The 19,903-nt window shown below is 46.5% G+C and overlaps 1 protein-coding gene across 1 annotated transcript; it reads left to right on the top strand.

The window, feature by feature from the left end:
- On the top strand, positions 1-8,606 carry LOC141581126 (sialic acid-binding Ig-like lectin 8). Its single transcript, XM_074385536.1, is given in 6 exon segments — positions 1-121; positions 516-564; positions 3,078-3,350; positions 3,997-4,071; positions 4,455-4,551; positions 8,415-8,606. Coding segments are annotated over 6 exon segments (807 nt in total).
- The last annotated feature ends 11,297 nt before the right edge of the window (positions 8,607-19,903 follow it).

Here is a 19,903-nt window from a genome sequence, read left to right as displayed (position 1 = left end):
ATGTCCACGCTGCCCATTCCTTCCCGAGAATTCACTTCCACCTCCAAAGAGCAAGATCCTTCCTATTCCCAGTCTGCTTCCCGCTTCACAGCCACCTACCCTCTGGAATCAGAAACATCAGGTGACTTGTCTGTCTCCTGACACAATGTTTCTCTCCTCAAAGGCAAGGATGGGTCCTGTCCTGTTCACCCTTTGCTGGATATCTCAAGGCACAACACAGTGCTCTTGACCTAAATGCAAAATGAATGAACGCATGAATGAAATTTCTTTCCTCATCTCATGTGAGAGACTTGGCAGCTCTTCCCTCTCAAATTAACATCAGCTTTCCCTGTCCCAGCCTAGTCTGTCTTGGGCAGACAAGATTGCTGAAGTGGCTCCTGATCAGACACTCGGGCAGGAGACAGGGCACCTGTGTGATTTGGGCAATACTCTTGCTCTCTCAGCCCATTCAGGCTTCTATGATGAAATACCATAAACTGGCTGGCTTATAAGCAACAGAAATTTATGTCCCACAGTGCAGAAGCTGGGAATTCCAAGATCAAAATGCCAGGAGATTGGTGCCTGGTGAGGTCCCATTTTTTCATAGATGATGCCTTCTCACTGTGTTCTCGCATGGTGGAAGGCCATGCAAGCTCCCTGGGGTCTCTTTTACAAGGGCATTAATCCTATTTACGAGAACTCCACCATCTTCGAATACCATCACCTTAGAGGTAACGATTTAATTGGAAAAGGACACAAATATTTAGATCATGGCACTTGACACTGACCCCTGGCATCTTCTACAAAATGAAGGAGTGGGGATACACACAGGGGCCTCCCAGGTCTTCTGGGTCATAAGTGGGTTATTAGAACCTGTTTTATGCTTAGAGTCTCTGCAACTTTCTCCTTTTTCTACTTTCTATTTTTCTGCTTTTCTTTCTTTCTTTCTTTTTTCTGAGATGGAGCTTCACTCTTGTTGCCCAGGCTGGTGTGCAATGGTGCAACCTCGGCTCACTGCAACCCCTGCCTCCTGAGTTTAAGTGATTATCTTATCTCCGCCTCTCGGGTAGCCGGGACTATAGGCACCCACCACCACGCCCAGCTAATTTTTGTATTTTTAGTAGAGACGAGGTTTCACCATGTTGGCCAGGATGGTCTTGATCTCTTGACTTTGTGATTCACCTGCCTCAGCCTCCCAAAGTGCTTGGATTACAAGTATGAGCCACCGCCCCCAGCCGTTTTTCTGCTTTTCTTTGTAAATTGGGGACCACGGGAAACACAGGGGCCATGGCTCAGCCTTGCTGACCACAGAGATGCTGCAGCTGCCTCTACTAGGAGAGTGATTGGGCAAGGATAGGTGGCACGGGATGGGGAAGTGGCAGCAGATAGCAGCTGCAAATACAAGCATTGGTGATAGGGGTGTGAGTCAACTATGCACACCCAAGCCCTGCACCTGCCCTTTGATCTACTCCAGTTCATGGGCAATTGGGGGACATCATGGAATGCACAGATGCGTGAAATTACGTGGAAGAAAACAGACTGTAATTGTTTATGTATACAACATCTTCAGAAAAACCTGTGCGACACTATAGTATTCAAGGCAGTGCACGCAGATGATAAAGCTATGTAGCAAAGCAAGGAGAAAATCAGCATTTAAGTGAGACTAGAGACACCTTCAGGAGGGAGTGGGGCACGGCTGATAGGAAGGGGGAACACACGGGCAGTCCTGAGGTGCTATTAATGTTCTGTTTCTCTACGGGTGTTGACATGTGTAAACCACTGAGATGTCCTGTCCTTTTTTAAAGATGGAGTCACTCTCTGTCACTTAGGCTGGAATGCAGTGGTACAATCTCGGCTCACTGCAACCTCTGCCTCCCAGGTTCGTGATTCTCCTGTCTCAGCCTCCTAAGAGCTGGGATTACAGGTGCCCACCATGCCTGGCTAATTTTTGCATTTTTCTTAGAGATGGGGTTTCATTATGTTGGCCAGGCTTGTCTCAAACTCCTGATCTCGGGTGATCCACCCATCTCAGCCTCCCAAAGTGCTGGGGTTACAGGTGTGAGCACCGCGCCTTGCCTGAGATGTTCTCTTGGGGTCAGTTTTATCTGTCGTCTATTTTCCCCAAAAGAAATGTTTCAAGAAAACTGACATGGGTCTAAGGAGGCTCCACCCACCACCTCCTCCCAGCCAACAGCCACACAGTTAAATATAATCTTCTGTTTCATTCAGGTGTACATTTCTTCTCCAAAACAACCCTGCCCAGCATTGAGTGTGGACACCCCAGGGCTGGTGTCCTTGCTCCAAGGCTCCTGTTCACCTGGGCCCCTGAGAGTAGACCCTGCAGAAGCAAAGCCCTGGGGCTGGCAGGCCCTTCCTGCTGTGGAGTCACCAGGGGTACTCTGGTTGACTGAGATATCAGTGGTAAAGAAACCCGTCCTGATGACCAGATAACCACAATGAAGGGAGAAGTGCCTGCCCTTGTTAAACTGACCCCTTCTCTTCTGACTCTCCTCCTTTTCAAGCTTCACTGTACAACAGTCACAGCCTCAGTTTCCCAGGCCTCCTTCAAGCCAGCCTCTGCTACATGTCTTTGGTGTGTATCAACACGAGGAATCCTCACTTCCACAGCCCTGTGTCCCACAGCTGAATCCTCCTGAGACTGAACACTTAACCTAGGAAAGAGCGACCCCACCCTGTCTGTGCCCCCCACTGAAGCTCCTGACATGGGGAGCTCAGATGTCAGGAGTTCCAGTGTCTCCCCTCTGCACAGTGACTCCTTGGGGACTGTGTCTGGCTCTGCAATGTTGACCTCGTTGTGCAGAAGGGGGGTGCCCACCTTGTGGCTGCTGAAGGAGGGAGGAGAGGCTGCCAGCTTACCCCACCTGCAGCCCTGTCTCTCATGGCCCTGAGTCCCACCTTTGGCAGGTCTGACCTCCACAAACAGTGACAGCCACAGAGGAGACTCAGGGGACTGGCCACATGGACCAAGTTTCACCTTGCAGAAAATGTTGCCCAGAGGCAAGGGTGAGGCAGAGACAGCAGGACCAGCCTCGAGGGTCCTGATCATCCACCTCCTAAACATACCTCTTTCTCTACAGCATCCACAGCCTGAGGAATGGCTCATCTCTTTCAGTCCTGGAGGGCTAGTCTCTGTGCCTGGTCTGTGCTGTTGACAGCAATACCCCTGCCAGGCTGAGCTGGACCCCAGGAAGCCTGACCCTGGGCCCCTCACAGCCCTCGAACCCTGGGCTGCCGAAGCTGCCTCGATTGCACGTGAGGGATGAAGGGGAATTCACCTGCTGAGCTCAGAACCCCCGGGGCTCCCAGAACACCTCCCTGGGCCTCTCCCTGCAGAATAAGGACACGGGTGGGTAAGGGAGTAGGTGGAGGAAGACCCACCTGCCTCACCCTGATGTCCACCCATGGTCCCTGAGCTTCAAGGGGAAGCTGGGCTCTGGTCTGTGCTCAGGTGTGAGGCCTGGAACTTCGCTCCAATCCAAGCATCAGTGTCCTCTTCCTGCTAGGAAAGGGGTATGGGGTGGGGAGAAGGGCCAAGTGGATCTTGGAGGGGAGGAGCTGGGACCTGGACAGGTGTGTCTGGGGAGACAAGTGCTTTGCTTTGCAGCGCTTAGACTAACTAGGATGAGACGCATGACACACTTGCCTTGGCAGCAACTGTAAGAACCAAAGATGAAACAACTCAGCAAGCAAGAGAAATATTGTGACACAATCATCTTTTTTAAAAAGTAAAAAATAATGCAAAATAATTCCATGGTGAACAAAAATAAAAGTTTTAAATTTAAAAAAACTGCACCCAGCACTCTCATGCCTCACTGGCCTCACCGGAAGTCCACAGTCCTCTTCCTTCCCGTCCCTGCTCTTCATGTCTGGGAAAGCTGGGAGGAGAATCAGAGGCCAGGGCCTTGCAGGCAGCAGGAGGTGAGAAGACCCGGTTACTGAAGGTAAATCCCAGAGAGAACTCCAATCCATCTGCAGGCACTGTGTGGCCTGTATCAGGAGTGATACTGGGGGCAATCGGGGAGCTGGAGCCACAGCCCTGGCCTTCCTGTCCTTCTGTGTCATCTTCATCATGTAAGCATTGACCCTGGGGAGGGAGGGAGAGCCCCGGGGGAGGGCGGGCTGGGAATGGAATCCCTCCAGAGCTGGAGGGACTTGCATAGTCAAGAGCTTAAAACAAGGGCAAGAAGGAGGTCATGGGTGCACGGTGAGAATTTCACAAGCACCCTTGTTCATGGAGCTCCAAGTCTATGGCAAACCTCAGGCCCCACCGGCCAGAAGGCTGGAGCCTGTGTTCTCCACATTGGGGTCCCTGGGACTGGTTCACCCCTCTCTCACCTCAGTCACCCCTCTAACCCTTTAACAGGAAACATGGCAGTGGGTGGGAGGGAAGAGGGTCGGTCCACCCACCACACCTTGATCTGTACAGACTGAAAGACTCTGGTCTCTTCACTCAGAGTCAGGTCCTGCAGGAAGAAGTCAGCAAAGCCAGCAGTGGGCATTGGGGATACAGGCATAAAGGATGCAAACACTGTCAGGGGCTCAGCCTATCAGGTGAGCGATATGGGTGTCTCCACACCCAGCACCCAGCCTAGACACCTCCCACAGGATGGCCCCCAGGATTGCTCAGCTAGTCATGGCCAAAGTTAATCTCCTCGCCTCCTCCTCCTACCTACAAGCCAAATTCCCCTGCAGGATTTCCCATCTTGCTGACAGCATGGCAGCCCCTCCTCCCTGACCAGGCATGGAGGAGGGTTACCTCCTCTCTGTCCTTCCTGTCTTCCCCTACAGCTGAAAATTCACCCTATCTTGTCGATTTGCCCCACAAAGAACAGCTAGCATCACCTCCGTCCACCCTGACCCTCTCATTGCTGAGGCCTCAGGATCTTTTCCTTGGACCTTGTCATCTCCCTGCCTCTCACCTCCCCTTCCCTATCCGGAGGGATCATCTGGAAGCCATCACTGCCCAGTTCTTCTGCATTTGCACAGATGTCCTCCATCCCCATTGTCTAGATCAGAGGCCAGCAAATATTTTCTGAAAGGCCAGTTGGTAAGTATTTTTGGCTTTGTGGACTACGCAATTGCTGTTCCAGCTACTCAACTCTGCTGCTGTAGAATGAAATCAGCCATAGACCACATGCTAATTGTGAGTCACACTGTGTTCCAATAAAACTTTACTGACAAAAACAAACAGTGGGCCAGATTCAATCTAAGGGCTCTAGTTTGCTAACCCCTGATAAAGCCCAAACTCCTCAGCCTGCAGCCCTGAATGTTCTGGCCTTTTAGGCACCTACTTCTCCAGGAGGGCCAGAGTTATGGCGAAAAGAATGAGGTACTTGCTTTGAATACAACATTTAAGGGGGTGCCAAAAATCTCAATAATTGAGAAAAACAAAGTTTCATGCATTGTTTTTTAAAACATCAAAATTAATTTTTAAAAATGAATGATAAGCCAATATCAAAAATTTGACAGGATCAATGAACTGAAGTGAGTTAAGAATTATTTAAGATCATCACTTAGTCAGTTGTCAAGCAGGGCAGCATTCTCAGTTGAAAATGAGAGAATCAAAGTTGAATTTGAAAATATTGTTTCTGCCTTGCTTCCAGTAGAGCCAGGAAAGCAGATTATAATAAATTCTGCTTTAGGTATATGTAAAATCTTTGAACTTAAAATGATGATGTTTTATTATATACCATTTTCAATTTGTCAGTCCTAGTTCCATTATTTAATGTTCTGGATAAAACTGACCATTAAACATACATGAAACCATATAAAGAGAGACATATTTTTCTTGTGCCTCAGGCTCCAATTGGCTCAGCAAAGCACATTCAAAATCCTGAGTTTATTTAAATTTTTGTTCTCCAAGGAGTTTTTTGGCACTAATTTTGATTTTGAAATATTACATGAGGCTGAGCACAGTGGTTCACAACTGTAATCCCTGCACTTTGGGAGTCCGAAGTGGGCAGATCATTTCATTGGAGACCAGCCTGGTCAACATGGCAAAACCCCATCTCTACTAAAAATATACAATTAGCCTGGCATGGTGGCACATGCCTGTAACCCCAGCTACTCAAGAGGCTGAGGCACAAGAATCGCTTGAACCTGGGAGAGGGAGTTGCAGTGAGCCAAGATGGTGCCACTGCACTCCAGCCTGGATGACAGAGCAAGATTCTATCTCAAAATAAATAAATAAATAAAAGGGCTATAGTCTATAACTGGCCATCTAGGCAAGCTGGGAAGTGTAACCTCTGGTAAAAGCTGAAAATCAGCTGTTTTGAGGGAGGAGGGGTTGGAGCAGGAGTTTTATGTTGGATGGGTTGGCTAAATACACATATTTAACACATTTATAGGCAGAGTTATAAGTATTTATGAAAGGGAGTTATGCATATGTGTGATGGATAAATACCTAAGTTATATGGAACTCATACTCATTTGGGGAGGAGACTTAATATTTAAATGTATTATTTTTGTAACCGAGCAAGTCATAGAAGAAGCGCCACACTCTGAGTTCAAACTAGGAGTCCTTTATTTGCCAGCAACCGAGAGTCGGTTCACGCTTAAAACCTCTCGGCCCTGAAGAAGGGGCTTCATTTCCTTTTATACCTTGCTTAGGATAGGAGAGAGGGAGCCTAGCTGAAGCAGAATTTTACAGAAGTAGAACAAGCAAGTTGGTAGGAGGGGGCTGGTAACCAGGAGGCAGGAGATTCCCATAGCTGCTGGTTACTAGGAGTATGTCCATACAATCGCCAAGAGGGGTGGCAGGGGGGACTTTCCATACAATCAGTCACCAAAAGGGATATTCACAGTAGCAGGTGTGCTTGCCAAGAAGGATGTAGTTAAGAAGGTTACCAGTACTGAGCACAGCGTAACCCAAACCTCAACGGTTCAAGGCTTTGAGTACAGCGTGACTCAGTAATGCACCTGTGGGGGCTGTGGCAGGGACGAAGAAGCTGAGCTGGAGCTTACAGCTAAGATGGAGTCAGTTAGGCTAGCACAAGTTAGGTTATCACATTATAATGAAGCCATCTATGTCAAGAGGTGAAGCAGGGACGCGGAGGTATTTAAGTGAGTAGTCTCTGTAAACTGGCAGAATTAGCTTATGATTGTTTTCCTTAGGAGAAGGTAAGTGACATTAATTAGTCTTTTGCTTAATTAAAGCTGTGGTTATGGCTGGTAGAACAGGAGGTCAGTTAGCATCTGGCAGGGGATAAGCAGCAAATCGCTTTAATATTGTTTATTTTGAGACCGGTGTTTGCTGAGCTGATAGAGAAGTAGAAAATCCTTGAGGCTGTCCAAACACAGTAATTTTTCAAGTGCTACAATTTTTTCAGTGCCTGTAGCACCCTTTCTGGCTTCTAGAGGCACCTGCATTCCTTGGCTCAGGTCCCTCCCTCAGTCTGCAAGGCAAGCAGCCTGGCATCTTCCAATCTCTCTATACCCTCTTCCATTCACTTGCAAGAACCTCTGTGACTCCATTGGGCACAACCAAATAATCCAGAATAACCTCCCCATTTCAATATCCTTAACCTGATTCCATCTGTAAAGTCGCTTTTGCCACATAAGGTAACAGATCCACAGGCTTCAGGAGAGTGGGGCATGGACATTTTGGAGGGGTCGTTATTCTCCCTGTGAGAGGAATAGAATTTCTTTGACTGACTTGTCCTCCTCACACCGCCAAACTGAGAGCTTCCCAAGGGCAGGTGACAAACCCAGATCAAGGCCCTGTAGTTCTCTCTTAGTTGCCCTCTTCCCGTTCATCTTAACATAGTTCACACATAGATAATCATTTGCTGGACAGTGATTTTTTGTCACCTCCCTCAATTAAAGAGTGAACGGCAGGAGGACAGGACCCATGCCTACCGTGTCCACCATGTGCCATCCAGGACCAGCTCAGGGCCTCACACACAGGGGACCTCAGCAGGACTCCAGGATTTGGAGTCAGAAGGAACAGACTGGACTGGGTCCTAGTGTAACAGAAAGTCTGGCTGCAGTGCTTATGTTTCTACCTGGTTTTTGTTTTCTTTTTGACACAGAGTCTCGCTCTGTCACCAGGCTGGAGTGCACTGGTGCGATCTCGGCTCACTACAACCTCCGAATCCCTGGTTCGAGCAATTCTCTTGCTGCCGCCTCCCGAGTGGCTGGGATCGCAGGCACTTCTACCTGTTTTTTTTACTGTATACAGTGGAGATAATAACATCTTCCTCATGATATTGTTTTGGGAAGTTAATGATATTAGTAAACACCAAATGAGGTGCTCAGTAAGTAGTAAACATTGGAGGAAAGCATGAGAGAGACTTCAGCAAAAATGCAGGTGCCATGAATGGAGGACGGATCTCTCGTCTCCTCGCTGGACTCTCCCCCAACCCATCCCGGCCCCACTCCTCTGCTCTGACTCCCTTCTCTCTCTGTCTGTTCAGAGCCCCCTGACTGAAACCTGGAGAGATGGCAGCCCCCCAAAGCAGCCTCCCCCAGACACAGCCACCCCCTCCTCAGGGGAGGAAGAAGAGCTCCTGTATGCATCCCTCGGCTTCCATAAGGTCAGACCTCAGAACCTGCAGGGACAGGAGGCCACTGACAGTGAATACGCAGAGATTGAGATCTGCAAGTGAGAAATTGCAGAGACTCGGCCCTGGTTGGGAGGTCACAGTCCCTCCAGGCAAAGGGTAAGTCAGAAGCTGATTCTTACCAAGTTAACAGCCTTCTGTAGCTGTGCAGAAGGTCACCAGGGCTCCCTCTTCCTGTTGAACTGAAACTAGGACCAACTTCTCCCCTTTCCCAGGCCACCTTGGCCCGTCCCTGCCCCCAGCTTCTGCTACCCACCATTCTCCTCTCTATGTCTCTGAGGTTGACTATTTGAGATTCCACATATAGGTGAGGTCATGAAACACTGGCCTCTCTGAGCCTGGCTCATTTCATACAACATAACATCCCCCAGGTTAGTCTGTGTTGTCTCAAATGACAGAATCATGCACTGAATATTTTCAAAGAGCTAAGAAAGGATTTTAAATGTTTTCACACAAAAGATGGATATTTGCACAGATGGGTGTGCTAATCATGCTGACTTGATGGCTCCACGGTGCATCTGGGTGTGGAAACCTCACTGAGGCCGTCTCAAGGCTACTCGGCTACTCAGGGCAGGGATGGAATTTAAAGTCCGCCCGATTCTGAGGTCCCTTCTCTCATCCAGCACTGAGTTAAGCAACCAGCAGTGTGGGCACCTCTTGGCATAAGTTTGTAGGAAACAATATTCCTCAGGGGATTTGTTTTTTCCTGAAGAGGGTGCAGCAGCATCCCAGAGTCTCCTGGATGTGACAGGTGCATTGAGCGGGTGAAGGCCAGAGACCCCTGCCTCAAATGGATATCATGTCTTTGTTTTCCCAAACATTTTAAAAAAATTTTTTAATTGTAGGTTGTTTATTTCATTGTTTTTTCTTGAAATTTAAAAATAGCATTAGCTTTTCAGTTGAGGCAAATTTACCTACCACAAAACACGCAGATCCCACATGTGCGGTACCGTGAGCTCTGTCAAATGGGCACCTCTGTATCACCAGCTCCCCAAAGATAGAGAAATTTTTCATCACTCCAGAAAGATCCTGGTGCCCTTACCAGTCAATCCTCAACCCCGAGAGCCACCATTTTCTGGTTCGTATCACCATAAGTTACTTTCCGTGACCTTGAACTTCATATAATTGGCATCGCCCCATAGGCACTCCTGTGTCTTTCGTTTTTCACTCAGTGTTGTGTGTTTTGAGATTGGTCCATATTGTGTGTGTCAACATCTGTTCCTCTTTACTGCTGAATAGGATCACATTGCATGAGCACATCACAGTTTGTTTACCCGCTTTTTTCTGTTCATGGATATTTAGTCTGTTCTGGTTTTGGTGATTATGAATATAGCTGCTGTGAACATATTTGCACAAGACTGTATAGAGGTTTTGTTTGTTTGTTTGTTTGTTTTTTGTTTTTGAGTTGGAGTCTCACTCTGTTGCCCAGGTTGGAATGCAGAGTGGTGTGATCTCAGCGCACCACAACCTCTGCCTCCTGGTTCAAGAGATTCTCCTGTCTCTTCTGATATACTACTACTACTACTACTACTACTACTACTACTACTACTTCTTTTTAAGGATAGTGGGGAGTTTGTTTAAGTTTCCCTTAGAAATAAGAAGAAAATTTTTTGAAACTATGAATGTCATGACTTCAAGTCCTTCATTGGGAAGAATTCAAGTAACAAACATTTAATAAAAGAAAAGCAGAGGTTAACAACCTGTATACCTCATGTGTACACGAGACACAGCCAGGGGGAAAGAGTAGATTTCAAAGAGGTGGCTTCGAATTCAGGCTTAAATAGCATCTTCCTCAGAAACAAAGAAAGAAGGGTGTGGGCAGGCCAGTTACTGGAAGGTGAGATCGGGAAACACACTGGGAAAGAGGAGCGAGCCTTGTTTTGCAGGTCACGTGGGGGCCTCCTCCCTTGATGAGAGTCTGGTGAGTGAGTCACCTTCTCTTCCTCGTACAGAGGGAGACCTCCTTACCACTGGAGAGTCCTTTGTAGATGTGATTTTTCCCTTTAAAAAGGGTAACTTCTTCCTTGATTCTCAGAGTGTCTCCTGTGTCTGTACGCTCTCAAAATAATCTTTACGCCAAAAAGGCACATTTTAGGGTGGTGTATTTTGGTCTCCTACAGCTGTATTTTGGGGTGATGTAGTTTTGGTCTCTTACATTCTTATAAGGTTCAAAAGATCTGTTGTAGGTAAACCACTCAGAACAATAATTAATTAATACTAAACGCTCACTAACAGCGTTCTCCAATTAACTGAAACTATTTCCAGATATTTGCGCAAGTCTCACACGAGGTTTGAACTTGATCTTTGGTTTGAACGGACTGGAAAGTGAAGGGTTATGACTCCCTCTTGTGGCCATTTTATGAATTACAGCCTCTACAAATCCCCATAGACGTTGGTCCCGGCAGTGGAGAACATATTGACTCATTCCCTTCTCCTGTGCTGAGGATCACAGGAGGTTCTCCCTTGGCTTGCTCAGTATTGGATGGGAGATTGGTAAAAAAGCATCATCCCACGAACTGCTGCAGAGAAAGAAGAAGGTTTCCCATGGCACTACACTACAGGGAAATTTTACAACAAAACTGTTCAGCACATGGGGACAAACGTATCTCCTGCATTCAAATCAAACACACATTCCTCTTCCATCTCCAGAATAGAACAGACTGTAACTGTGTCTGGTATTAGGCAGCACGGATGCACACGTACAGGCAAAGTGAGAGAAGCAGACAGATGCGGGAGCCTCGGCAGGGGTTGCTGCAGGAAGCGGACGCATCCCTAAGAAAAAGACGGACAAGGGACGCCCCCTCAGGAGCAGCTTAGCAGTGTGAATTAGAAAGAAGGTAGGGAAATAGCCTCCACCATTTATTTATTTTTATTTTTTATTTTTTGGGGACGGAGTCTCACTCTGTCACCTAGGCTGGAATGCAGTGGAATGATCTCCGCTCACTGCAACCTCCACCTCCCAGGTTCAAGCGATTCTCCTGCCTCAGCCTCCCAAGTAGCTGGGATTATAGGCACATGCCACCACGTCCGGCTAAGTTTTGTTCTTTTAGTAGAGATGAGGTTTCATGTTGACCTAGCTGGTTTCGAACTCCTGACCTCAGGTGATCTGCCCATCTCGGCCTCCCAAAGTGCTGGAATTACTGGCGTGACCCGTCATGCCCAGCCTATGTTCCTCTGGCTGGACTGGAGGAGTGCAGGGCTGATGCTTTCCAAACACAGTGGAACAGGGTCCCCCGGTCAGCAGTGAGCAGGGTATGCAAGCCCACCTCATATCACTAACCCTAACTGCCATCAATGGACAAAAAGCCATTAATAAAATCCAAATCCTGGAACAGCTCTGAGAAAACAAATGCCAACATTGACCAAGTCAATAAATATGTCAGTGTCTCTGGCCAAAGATCACCAGGCCACGAGTAGATGTGTAGTTGGGTTATTACTCATTGCAGGGAGGAACCATGAACACCATGAAGTGTATCACTAACAGGGTATTAGAACTGGCTTATTATAGGATTTGGGCATGTGTTAGGTGATTTAGGGAAACTTTTTAAAAAGCAGTGTTTGTTTCTTTGGATGTCAGAAAGTCAGGATATTCTAACACTGGATCTTAATACATCTAATCAAGAAGGAGAAAAAACTAGACCAAAGCTACCTTAGTCAGTTTGGGCTGGAATAAGAACTATCACAGACTGCACTTTGGGAGGCTGAGGTGGGCAGATCACTTGAGGTCAGGAGTTTGAGACCAGCCTGGCCAACATGGTGAAACCCCATCTCTACTAAAACTACAAAAAAAATTAGCTGTGGGTGGTGGTAGGTGCCTGTAATCCCAGCTACTCGGGAGTCTGAGACAGGAGAACTGTTTAAACCCAGGAGGTGGAGGTTGTAGTGGGCTGAGATTATGCCACTGCATTCCAGCCTGGGCAACAGAGCAAGACTCCATCTCAAAAAAGAAAGAAAGAAAGATCACAGACTAGGTAGCTTAAAAAACAAACATCTATTTCTCATTGTTCTGGACGCTAGAAGACCAAAATACGAATGTCAGTACAATTAGCTTCATAGTGAGGTTCTCTCCTCCTGGTTCACAGATGTCTGCCTTCTCACTATATCCTCACATAGGGGAGAGAGAACTCTGGTCCCTTCCTCATTCCTATAAGTGCCATAATCCCAGCATGGGTGTTCCACTTCCATGAGCTCACCTATATCCCATTACCTCTCAAAGGTCTCATCTCCAAATATCATCACATTAAAAATTAGGACATCAGCCCATTGGCCAGGCATGGTGGCTCACGCCTGTAATCCCAGCACTTTGGGAGGCCAAATCAGGCAGATCACAAGGTCAGGAGTTTGAGACAAGCCTGGCCAGCACGGTGAAACCCCGTCTCTATTAAAAATACAAAAAAATTATCCAGGCATGGTGGTGCATGCCTGTAGTCTCAGCTACTTGGGAGGCTGAGGCAGAAGAATTGCTGGAACTCGGCAGGTGGAGGTTACAGTGAGCCGAGATCGTGCCACTGCACTCCAGCTTGAGTGACAGAGACAGACTCTGTCTCCAAAAAAAAAAAAAAATTAGGACATTAATATATGAATTTTAGGGTGACATCAACATTCCATCTATAGGAAAGGCTATGGTTGTAACTGGTAAATAATCATCAGTATTTCCTGTTACCCTAGATGGGAGATATTTGGCCATTTTCCAATTTAGACAGTGGTCTTGCTTGTGTCTATGTTGAGACATGACTATGCTGTGCTCTTATTCTTGTCTTGATCCATTATGCTCAAAGAATGTCTCTGTCTGGTGTTGATGTCCTGTGCAGTGATTGACAATAAGAGTTACACCAAGACCCAGCTATGAGTGCCAGGCCAGCTTCTGCACATTAAGGGCTGCCCCACTATTTTGTAAAGGGAAATTTTAAAATGTAATTCGGTAAGAAGACATGAGGATGTCTTTTTGCACTTGCAAAATGTTTTCTTCACTAGAAACTAGGTTGACGGGAGGTGGAGATTGCAGTGAGCTGAGATTGTGCCACTGCACTCCAACCTGGGCAACAGAGTGAGACTCCATCCCTCCCCACCCCCCACAAAAAAAAAGAAAAAGAAAGAAAAAACAAATTAGGGTGAATCCAAGTTTCTCCTCTAGTGATATTTCACTCTCCTTCTTGCCCTGCAGGGGAAAGGACAGAGGCCCAGCTAAGAGCTCCTGCAACATACATGACCCCAACCCAGACAAAGCAAAGACATGTGGCCTGAAAAGCCCTCAGGAGCGCATTAATTGTTCTTGCTTGGAAGTCATTTGGGAATGACGCTGTAGCGAGGAGGAAGATATGGAAGCATTTTACATTTTAGGGAGGGTGAGGGAAGTGGAGTGGTCATGGTGACTTTGTGCGTAAATATGCTCCTCTGCCAGAAAGTTGGATCTTTCGAAGTGCCGTAAAGAAAGCACAATTATAATTTGTAGGCGCAATGAAAATGAATGCTGTCATTTGGAAGAGCAATATTTGCAAATGTGTCCAGAGCCTGGGATTCATTCCCCTGAGAGCTTCCCGTCTGCAGAACCATGGACAGCGCAGACTTCGGGGCCTGGGGCTCCACAGTGGCGCCTGCTGGGGAGTTGGGAGCGCCCTCTGGGGGCGATGTCCTGAACTACAGGACAGCCCGGGGTGGGAGGAACCCTAAACCGGGTCCTGAGCCCAAAGGACCCAAAGACTCTGGTCAGGAAAGGTCCAGATCCCCCTTCTTCGGACAAATCCTCCTCGGTTCCCTCGAGGTCTCAGCTGCAGCCACTACTGGGGTCTCCATCCTCTCCGGGACCGTGGCCCTCGACCCTCCCTCCTCAGGGCACGGTCAAGCTCACACAGTTTTCTAACCGATGTGGTCAGAGAGGGGAAGGGAAGAGAAAGGATGGGGCCAGAATGTTCCCCTGGGCACCTGGAAGGAAGGAGCTGTGTCCATGGAGGACTGCAGAGGGGAGGTTTTCAGGGGAGTTGATAATTCTTAGAATCCCCCCGACATTCGAATGAGAATTGGAGGAAGACAGCTGGATGCAAATGTCTGGAGCTAAGGAGAGGGGTCCAGGCTGGAGATGTTTCAATGAACAGCTGGAGTAAAGTGATGACCACAGACGAGGAGAGAAAGGGGTGATGACAGACAGAGAAGAGGGCACATTTGTCATTGGTGACGTTGACAACAGCAAGGCTTTGTTTCTTGTTTACAATTAATTAATGTAGATTCTCTTGGCGTTTTTAAAACCATGTTTTGTGCTATATTGCAATATAATTGACAAGTAAAAATTGTATATATTTACAGTGTACATGATTTTTGTGAACACTAACCTCTGCACTTTATTATTATTACCATTTACTTGACAGACAATGTGAGTAACCCCCCATATAGGTACCAAGGAAGGAGAGCTAAGCAGAATCCAGGCACAACTAGGGCTTGAAGAGTATCTCAGTTTATAGCGTTACTAGTCAGTTATTTCCCTGTATATAATCCTCTCTATATGATCATACATTAGTTCATAGAATGAGTGCCTAAAGAATATCTTACCACTCAGTTATTTCCCTATATATATATAACTATATCTTAGTTCACAATCGGAGGAATGCCTAGAGTAGACATGGTATATAGAGCAGGCGTCCCCAAACTTTTTACACAGGGGGCCAGTTCACTGTCCCTCAGACCGTTGGAGGGCCGCCACATACTGTGCTCCTCTCACTGACCACCAATGAAAGAGGTGCCCCTTCCTGAAGTGCGGTGGGGGGCCGGATAAATGGCCTCAGGGGACTGCATGCGGCCTGCGGGCCGTAGTTTGGGGACCCTGGTATAGAGCATGAATTAAGGAATAAGCATCGTATAGTCAGAGGAATGCCTGGAGCAGACACAGTGTAGAGTATGATTTAAGGAAAAAACAGTTATACCAGGACAAGAACCCATGGCCCAGGCGGCAGCGTTCAGTATTGTAAAGATACCCGCTGTATAGCAGGCTTGGGGCAAGAGCCACTCCTCCTGATAAAGGAGTTGTAGGACCTTTCTCCAGTTCTTGTGGAAGGCTGCCCTCAGACCGGCAATCCCTTGAGCATCCGAGGGCTCAAAACTCCTCTGGATAATCACACCTTGGTGACTGAACTTTATCCCCCTTTTGTTACTGTGCTAGCTCAAAAAGCATCCTCATGCAGAACTCGCTGGAAGCTTCCAGCAAGTGGCAGTAGACCCTGACAGCTCTGTCACTGCTATGTGACTTAAGCATTCTCCTATAAATCTTCTTAGGAGTAGCATGCCCATAGAGATATTGCACACTGCACCCTCTTCACTGCGCACGGCCCACCTCCATGCCTCGGTGACCTAATGGGGGTGGACCCCTTACTGCACATGGCCCACCTTCTTGCCTCAGTGACCTAATAGGGGTGGACCCCTTGTTTTATTGCTCACAACCCTATCACTATCCTTAAAGATGACTTCACTCATTACCCTGTCCCCTAACCTATACCCAATAAATACAGATGCTTCTGGACATTTGGGGCCTCACCTGTCTCCACTTATAGGTGGCATGCCCCCCACCCCCCGCCGAGCCCAGCTGCATTTTCCTTGTACTTCTGTGTCCTGTCTCTTTATTTCTCGGATCCTGCACCTCAGCACAGCATAAGGGATACCCCACGACCCCGTAGGGCCCTTAGCCCTACAGACAAAAATTATATGTATTAATGGTATACAACATCATGTCTTCAAATACTCTATGTTTACATGGTGGAAGGGCAAGTCTAGCTAAATAACAGATATATTATCTCACACATTTATGAACACCACTGCACTTTGAACTAACGCCCTGTGGTTATCTGAGATTGCTTTTGTAAACTAAAAATAAAATCCTAAACACCCCCCACTGACTGAATGGACCTCTTGGCCAAAGGGACTCCAGAGAAATCTTAAAAACAGATTTCCCAGCCATGATGGGACAGGAGGTCAGACACACTTTATTATACCCTACCTTTTGTGGTTTAGACACAACAACAGCCAGCATTAATATTAAAATAAGAGATCAGAAGACTGACGGGACAGACTCTTTGTGGCAAAGAGATACCAAATTACATACAAGACCTAAGGCCATGCCAGGCAAGGTTAAATCACGCACCCTTACACTTAAAGAATAAACTATGTTCTAGCTTCTGCAAGGTTTCCCTTTTTCTCTAGCAGCTAGGTAAGCACTGGCCTTGAGAGAGTCACTTGAGGTGGCCACTTGTATATCTTCTTTTGAGAAATATCTGTTTGGGTTCTTAGCCCTCTTTTTAATAATTTGTTTTCTTGCTATTGAGTTGTTTTTAGTTTCTCTTATGCCTTGGATATTGTCTTAGTCCATTTTTTTCTACATTGTAATACCTAAGGCTGCATAATTTATAAAGAAAAGATGTTTATTTGGCTCATGGTTCTACAGGCTGTATGAGAAACATACAGCAGCACTGGCTTCTGGTGAGGGCCTCAGGCTGCTTCCATTCATGCCAGAAGGCGAAGAGGAGCCAGGGTGTGCAGAGATCACATGGTGAGAAAGAGAGAGAGAGAGAAGGAGACAAGAGGGAGGTGCCAGGCTCTTCTATGCAGCCCTAAAAAAAGGTTCACGTCTTTTGCAGGGACACGGATGAAGCTGGAAGCCTTCATTCTCAGCAAACCAACACAAGAACAGAAAAACCACACACTGCATGTTCTCACTCATAAGTGGAGCTGAACAGTGAGAACACACGGACACAGGGAGGGGAACATCACACACTGGGGCCTGTTGGTGAGTAGGGGCTTGGGGAGGGATAGCATTAGGAGAAATATCTAACATAGATGATGGGTTGATGGGTGCAGCAAACCACCATGGCACGTGATACCTATGTAACAAACCTGCACATTCTGCACATGTACCCCAGAACTTAAAGTATAAATAAAAAGAGAAAATAAATTAAAAAAAAAAAAACAACCAGATCTCATGGGAACTAATAGAGCAAGAACTCACTCATTACCATGAGGATGACATCATGACCCAAACATCCCCTTCGACCCCACCTCCACCACTGGGGATAATTTCAACATGAGATATGGAGGGGTCAAATTTCCAAACCCATGGCAGACAATCGCCTCTTATCTGATGTATGGTTTGCAAGCTTTTTAAAAACCAACTTTATAGGTTAGCTATTCACTCTGTTGATTGATTCCTTTCCTATGCAGAAGCTTTTTATTTTGATGCAATCTCATTTGTCTATTTCAGCTTTTATTGCCTGTGCTTTTGGGATCATATCCAAAAAAATAATTTCCCAGGTCACTGTCATGGAGCTTTTCCCTGATGTTTTCCTCTAGAAGTTTTACAGTTTCAGGTCTTGTATTTAAGTCCTTCATCTGAATTGATTTTCTATATGGTGTGAGATAACTGAGAACAGTTTTTTTTTTTTTTAATTGAGACAGGTGTCACTCTGTCACCCCCGAGCTGGAGGTCGTGCACAATCATGGCTCACTGCAGCCTCAAACCCATGGGTTCAGACAAACCCCCTGCCTCAGCCTGTTGAGTAGCTGGGACCAAAGGCATGTGCCACCATGTCTGACTAATTTTTTATTATTATTTTTAGAGATGCAGGTCTCAGTCTCACTATGTTGCCCAGGCTGGTCTCAAACTCCTGGGCTCAAGCAGAAGCTGACTCTCCTGCTTCAGCCTCTCAAAGTGCCTGGATTACTGGCATAAGCCACCATGTATGGCTTACAACAGCAGTTTTAATGGAGTGGTGGGAGAGGGTCTGAAGACTTAATTGGAGAAAGTTCAGAAAAACAGTCAAAGGAAGGGTGGTGAGAAGAGTGAGTACAAATAGTCCCTTGAGTTTTTTGCTGCAAAGAGAATCGGAGAAATGGATGTGGAGAAGGGAGGGCTTTTGTCAGTTCCTTCTCTGCGATCGCCCAGAGGTGCTCAATGAATTCAACCCGGTTTTAGTCTCCTATGGTCTCCATGGCGATTTACCACAAACTTGATATCTTAAAAATGAAGATATTGACCGGGGGCAGTGGCTCACACCTGTAATCCCAACACTTTGGGAGGCCAAAGCAAGCAGATCACCTAAGGTCAGGAGTTTGAGACCAGCCTGACCAACATGATGAAACCTCATCTCTACTAAAAATATGAAATTAGTCGGGCACAGTGGCGCATGCCTGTAATCCCAGCTACTTGGGAGGCTGAGGTGGGAGAATCCCTTCAACCTGGAACGCAGAGATTGAAGGCTGAGATAGTGCCACTGCACTCCAGCCTGGGCAACAAGAAAAAAAACTCTGTCAAAAAAAAAAATAGGATATTGTTCTCTCACAGTTCTGGAAGCCAGAAATTTGAAATTGGTAAGGCTAGGCAGAAACCCTCCAAGATTCAAAAGAATCCATCCCTTATTTCTTCCAGACTATTGTAGCTGGTGTCATTCCTCAGCTTCTGGCTGGACCACTCCTATCTCTGTCTCTGGGACCACGTAGCCTCACACCCTTTTGTGTGTGTCACATCTCCATGTGCCTCTCTCTTATCGGATACTTGTGATTAGCTTTGGGAGTCAACTACATAATCCAGGAAGATTGCCACCAGTCAAGATCCTTAAGATAATTAAATCTATAGACACTTTACTCATAAAGTAATATAGGTTCAAGGAACTAATATCTAGATTTCTTGAGGCAGAGGGCATTATTCAGCTTACTGAGCTGCCCATGTGACCTTCTTCCCTGCTAGGATGCCCCCATCTGACCTCCAGTCCTTGACTTTTTATCGTCTTTGCTCTGCTCCTCCATAACCTGACACACTAGTGGGTCACCTCCTGTATGATATATACTCAGGCAAGTAAGAACCTGTGGTTCTGTAAATAATAATAATAATAATGATAATAATAATAATAATAAATCGTTAAGACAGCCAAACAAAAAGTTATAGACTGGGAGAAAATATCTGAAAATAGGGATCTGATGAATACTTCTATCCGTTTTTAGTAGGCCAGTTCAGGTTCTTAACTGTGCTGCACAAAAGAATTTGAGAGTGTGTCCAAAGTAAGAGTAGGCAAAGAAGTTTATTGCAAAGTGAAAGTACACTCTAAGAGGCAGAGCAGGCTGTTCAAAGCTAGAGACATTGCCTAGTGCCTTAAAAGAAATCCCTTTATGGGAGTTGTACATGCATATTCATAAAGTACCTGTGAGGTCAATTATGCAAAGGTGGACATGTGGTTGGTGCATGCACTCAGCATCTACATGCTCTAACACACATTGCATGTATCATTATCGTATAAAATCTCTACCTCGGAGTGTGTTTTTTACTATTAAAATGAGGAAAAGTCACTATAAGCTAAATGTTGAACACAGCT

This window comes from Saimiri boliviensis, chromosome 14 (assembly GCF_048565385.1).
Source record: "Saimiri boliviensis isolate mSaiBol1 chromosome 14, mSaiBol1.pri, whole genome shotgun sequence".
Taxonomy (NCBI): domain Eukaryota; kingdom Metazoa; phylum Chordata; class Mammalia; order Primates; family Cebidae; genus Saimiri; species Saimiri boliviensis.
Note: the sequence above shows the minus strand (reverse complement) of the source record. Positions and strands in the feature narration are given on the sequence as shown.